At 39.0% G+C, this 5,784-nt stretch overlaps 1 protein-coding gene across 2 annotated transcripts in view; it reads left to right on the top strand.

The window, feature by feature from the left end:
• The window catches only part of NUP160 (nucleoporin 160), a 53,079-nt gene extending 48,749 nt beyond the window's left edge, over positions 1 to 4,330 (top strand). Inside the window, exons 34-36 of one of the 2 annotated variants that reach the window (XM_042437235.1) lie at positions 352 to 477; positions 989 to 1,093; positions 3,785 to 4,330. In XM_042437235.1, the coding sequence (XP_042293169.1) occupies positions 352 to 477; positions 989 to 1,093; positions 3,785 to 3,871 (318 nt within the window). In that variant the 3' untranslated portion in view covers positions 3,872 to 4,330. Of the gene's footprint in view, positions 1 to 351; positions 478 to 988; positions 1,094 to 3,784 lie in introns of those variants that run through there. The other variant, XM_042437244.1, reaches the window with a different exon arrangement.
• The last annotated feature ends 1,454 nt before the right edge of the window (positions 4,331 to 5,784 follow it).

Here is a 5,784-nt window from a genome sequence, read left to right as displayed (position 1 = left end):
TAAGTTTATTTGTAGCCTTTGCCAAATACAGGAAATCACTTGCAAAATTTTAAAAGGTGGAAATTAGGAGCAACATGAGGGTCTTGAGAAAGGCAGGAAAGTGACCTAAACACAAGAAATAAGAGAGCCATTTGTTCTTGGCCAGCATAAATTAATGTAGCATTTAATCTCTGTAAGAAGTTAGATTTCTCTGTGTTTTTTGTACGTTGTGTTGTATTCATGAAAACCTCATCAGCAGTGAGATCTGTACATGGTCATTCATCATGCTGATTGCATATAAAAAGAATACAGCCTTGGCATAAAAACAGCAATATTTGTTAATGTCTACTTAGTTTCATTTGTTTCTTGCAGAAGGTAGATGCTGCTGAACTTCTCCGCTTATATTTGAACTATGACCTCTTGGAAGAAGCTGCAGAATTGGTTTTGGAATATGTGGATGCCATACTTGGGAAAGGACATGATTACTTTGGTATTGAGGTACAGTTGATGTTTCTCAAGTTCAACCTACTATATATGGACAGATGAAAAACAAAAGCAAACCAAGGTCTATTTAGAATGATAATGATGTGAACCGTACCTAGGTGTTATGGCAAGAGGATTTAATAACTCCTTGTACTGCATGGCACAAGGAATAGGTGACTCCTGGAGGGCTCCTGCACCACAGAGAGAAGTCCAGTATGAATTGTTCTGAAGCTCATGCTATCTCTCTTTTTTTTTTTTTAAATAATAGTTTTGTTGCGTTGCCTTTTGGGGAGGGGTAAGGCACTTCAGACAGTGTTGCTCCCAGTCAAATCCATAATTCTGATGAAATACTTGCACATTTCAGTTCAAAATTTAGATTCTTTGAAATTTTGACTTAACTTATCCTTTGGTAGTGGGCAAATGTTTGCTTCTGTGTGTCAAATTTTATTCAAGTCACACTGGAGATGTTTCTTCACCCTACTGTGTTAGTGTTAAGTAATAAAACATGTTTTATCATTTGTTTTAGTTCCCATTGTCAGCTACAACACCAATAGTTTGGCTTCCATATTCTGCAATTGACCAGCTTCTTCAGGCTCTAGGAGAAAATGCAACCAATCATCATAATATGGTGGTAAGTACATCCAGTGAAAAACAGGATTTGTCTCTTGAATGCAGAATGCATTTTTAAATCAAAATATATTTTAATTAATCAACACTATAGAAATGGCTAATAATTAAAAGGAAATTATCCTAATTACGAAGAAGAAGTGGTTCACATGATCAGATCTGTTTTTCATTTACCCTGCCTTTCCACCAAAAATAGTGTTGTAGACGTAAAAACATTTGGAAAACCATAAAATAAGCACAATAATCAAAACAGTTGATGAAAAGACTAAATGTAAAAGATATATGTCTTTGCACATATGAAATCATTATGAGTGAGACATGGATTATAACTTGACAGGAATACATACCACAATCTGGGAACAACAAAAGAAAAAGCTTTATCCTGTGTGTCTCATCAAATAGGCTTCCACAGGTGATAATATTCATGAGGAGGCTCTCCTGAACATGATAGCATCTGGACAGATTTGTAATGAAACAAGCGCTTCCCTAGATAGCAAGCTACAAGCCATATGGGGCTTTAAAGGTTTAAATCAATATCCTCAGTTGCACTTGGAAAGCAGTTGGCAGCCAGTGCACATCTTTTAATTGCATCTTTTAGACATCAGTACTATGCGCCAAGGTGCCACTTGGCTTCTTGCACCAACTAATGTTTCTGGATGCTCTTCAAAGGCAACTGTGTGTAGAATTGGCTGTGCCCTTGGGAGGGGGCACTTTGGAGTTTTTTGTGAAACTGAACTTTGCAGCAGTCATTTCCTAGTGAATAGAACACTTTGTTCTTCCTTTTGGACAAACCATAATTAACTAGGAAGCCTGTGAATGTCCATTGTGAGCCAACCTTTGGAAAAAGCCAGGCTATTAAACAATGATTTGAAGTTATTTTAATATACTTGACTGTTTTGAAGTCAAACAAGCTTGTAAAATGTGGGCTAGACAAGGCAACTGTTACATGGATTTGTAATAGGTTGACTGACCGAACGCAAAGGGTGCTCAACAATGGCTCCTTTTCATCCTGGAGAGAAGTGACCAGTGGGGTTCCACAAGGCTCTGTCCTTAGGCCAGTTCTATTCAACACCTTTATCAATGACTTGGAGGACAAAATTGGGAGAATACTTATCAAATTTGCAGATGACACCAAAATAGGAGGAGTAGCTAATACTCTAGAGGACAGGATCAAGATTCAAAATGACCTGAACAGACTAGAAAACTGGGCCAAAGCTAAGAAAATGAAATTCACCACGGAGAAATGTAAGGTACTGCACTTAGGGTGGAAAAATGAAAAGCACAGATATAGGATGGGGGACAACTGGCTGAATGAAACTACGTGTGAAAGGAATCTAGGAGTCCAAGTAGACCACAAGTTGAACATGAGTCAACAGTGTGATGCGGCAGCTAACAAGGCCAATACGATTTTAGGCTGCATCAATAGAAGTATAGTGTCTAGATCCAGGGAAGTAATAGTGCCACTCTATTCTGCTTTGGTCAGGCCCCACCTTGAATACTGTGTCCAGTTCTGGGCACCACAATTAAAAACGGATATTGAGAAACTGGAGTGTGTCCAAAGGAGAGTGACTAAAATGGTGAAAGGTCTGGAAACCATGCCCTATGAGGAACGACTTAGGGAACTGGGGATGTTTAGCCTGGAGAAGAGAAGGCTAAGAGGTGATATGATCGCCCTGTTTAAATATTTGAAGGGATGTCATATTGAGGAGGGAGCAAGCTTGTTTTCTGCTGCTCCAGAGACTAGGACCCGGAGCAATGGATGCAAGCTGCAGGAAAAGAGATTCCACCTCAACATTAGGAGGAACTTCCTGACAGTAAGGGCTATTCGACAGTGGAACAAACTCCCTCGGAGTGTGGTGGAGTCTCCTTCCTTAGAAGTCTTCAAACAGAGGCTGGATGGCCATCTGTCGGGGATGCTTTGATTTGGATTTCCTGCATGGCAGAATGGGATTGGACTGCATGGCCCTTGTGGTCTCTTCCAACTCTACGATTCCATGATTCTATTCTATGAAGCTGGTAATAAAAGCTTCCTGGTTTAATTGTGAATTGTGCAAAGACCCAGACTTATTTTGGCATAATGAAGCAAGACTATCTAAACACTACCATTATGCGCTTCTGATCAAGATGCATGTGAAGATTTTTTACACTTAAATAGGACCTGTGTGTTTGGCATAAAAGCATTACAGTTGTCTCCACAATGCTTTGGTTGCAAAATATAACAGCTCATGCACTCCTTGTGCCCTCTGAAGAATGTAATAGGAATCAATGCAGGGAAATAAAAGGTTTTCTGCAGCAAATCCTAGCTTGGGGAGAAGGGAAATGCTGTTATAAAACTAACCTACTAAAAGGTTATTTCTACTTTATCATTACATAAGAAATGTATGAAGCTTATAGCTTTACTGACAGCCAGTCTGTGAATCTGCCTGTAGCTTTTTCAACCCCCACTCTTTGAAGGGAATTGTCCAAAACCTGACCAGTTGTGTCATCAACTGCTGAAAGTCAAAAAAAGACAATGTATTCACTCCCTCACAGATCTCTTAGTATTTAATATTCCATTGCATTGTTATAGAAAGCAAATTTGGAAACTGACCGACTGACAAATTCAATATCAATGTGATAAATATGGGGCATGAATTCTTAGTGATTACGATATGTCTGTTAACAGGAAATGACTGTTTTCCTGTTTACCTTCCAGCTATTCCAGAAGGTTCATGACAAATTAGAAGCCTACCAAAACCAGGTTGATAAGTCAACTCGAGATTTTCTATATCGTCGAAACTAGCAAATGGCCTTGGTTTTGTGACCTCACATAATCACCTTGTGCCTAGTGGCTCTTGGGACTACTTCAGAAACAGTGCTTGAGGCTAATGTGCATAGCTGGCATGTAGGATATGTGAAGCATTCGCTTTGGCACATCGGCTGGGGATCCTTGTGCACTGCTGGTGGTGCTATTATTACAAATTCTATTTTTTATAATCTTGCAAACCATTCCCTACCCAGGGGATGGTAGACATTTTTTAATATGTTGGGGAAATCAAGCTTCAACAAAGTCTGTTCTGAGCTGGGTGGCATTCATTTCCAGTAATGAAAAAGATGTTTGTACATTGCATGTTCCTATCATCTTTGTACTTAATTGTTTTGTATTATTGCATTCATTGTACTGTACTATATAAGCACTATGGTTGTCTTATTTATTGTGACAATTTTGGAATTATCTTTAATAAAATGAAAGCTTTGTTAAACCTCCAGACCAATTTTTAACAAAACAACTGAAAATAGTGCATCATTCCATGCGAGAAAATGTTTCTAACTTGAATGGAACAAATAGAAAGAGCTATTTGATATTTTTATGGAAGAAGAGAATTGAAACTGAAAATAATTATATTATTGTTATTTATTCATTATGTGCACCAATTCTCTTTGGAAGCATCTATTCCTGCCTGTACTGTACTGGACAATTTTCTTCCAAAAGAGAGTTGCTCAAGTAATGCGAGAGAATTGTTGGTTCCTGTTCATGTAGTGTTTTTACTGGTTTTAACATAAACTAACATTTAATATGCAGAACACTGGAGCTAGTAAAGTAGAAAAATGTAGTATCCAGACATCACATATACAGCCTTCAGGAAAAACTAAGATTTTGCACATTTAGTCATAATTGTCTCAAGTACTCTAGCAGAGAGTCATATTTGATCCAAGAATAGTCAGTGAGTTAATTTGAATTAACCAGGGTTCAAAAACCAACTTGGCCATGGAAATCCCCTGGGTGACTTTGGGCCTCAGTGTTCTGGGTGTTTTTTGCAAGATTTATGCAGATGGGGTTAGGCCCTGCCTTCCTCTGAGGTTGAGAGAGTGTGATCACCCAGTGGGTTACTCTGGCTCAGCAGGGATCCAGACCACTGCAAAAGTAATAGTTCGGCACTTATAACTTCCATGGCTTCATCCTATGCAAGATGCCCAGAGGACATGTTCTCCATTTCAACCTCCTGTCCAGGAGGAATTTCAAAATGTCCTCCATTTGTAGTATGACTAAGAAGTATGCATTTATATTTATTGGAGTGTTTGGAGCTACAGTGTCCTATGTTTTTCTTTACTATAGCCTTGGCACCACTTTAACTGCCACTTGTCCATCCTATGCAGGGTGACCAGACATTTTTCTTTTTGTGGTGCCTTGCCCTTTGCAGTTCAGATATCTGGTCACCCTGATCCTATAGAATCCTGGGATTTATAGTTTGCTGTGGCACTAGAGCTCAGGCAGGGAAGTCTATAAATGTTTCACGAAAGTACAAATCCCAAGATCCATGGCGTTTAAAGTGCTGTTGAACTGCATTAGTTCTACACTCGCACCAGCATACTGGGCAGGCAGCTTCCTTCTGGTCACTCCTGGTTCTTAGTCATGATTTTAGCCTTTTTAAGGAACTTGCCAAGAAATCCCAGTGGCAGGGTGGCCTTAGGGTCGCTATAAGTGAGAAACGACTTGCAGGCACACAACATACACACTTTCTTTATTCTTTATAGCAGGGGTAGGTTGCTGTCCCTCAGACAACTGGGGGGCCGAAGCCAAAAAATAAATAATTAAATAATTTTAAAAAATCAAATAAATAAATAAACCGGGACAAATGTAGGACAAAATTTTCAAATGGAAGGCACTTTTAAAATAAAAAATGGAGGACACGTGAAAAAATTTGCTGATTTTTT

The sequence above is a fragment of the Sceloporus undulatus genome, chromosome 1, assembly GCF_019175285.1.
Source record: "Sceloporus undulatus isolate JIND9_A2432 ecotype Alabama chromosome 1, SceUnd_v1.1, whole genome shotgun sequence".
Lineage (NCBI taxonomy): Eukaryota > Metazoa > Chordata > Lepidosauria > Squamata > Phrynosomatidae > Sceloporus > Sceloporus undulatus.
Note: the sequence above shows the minus strand (reverse complement) of the source record. Positions and strands in the feature narration are given on the sequence as shown.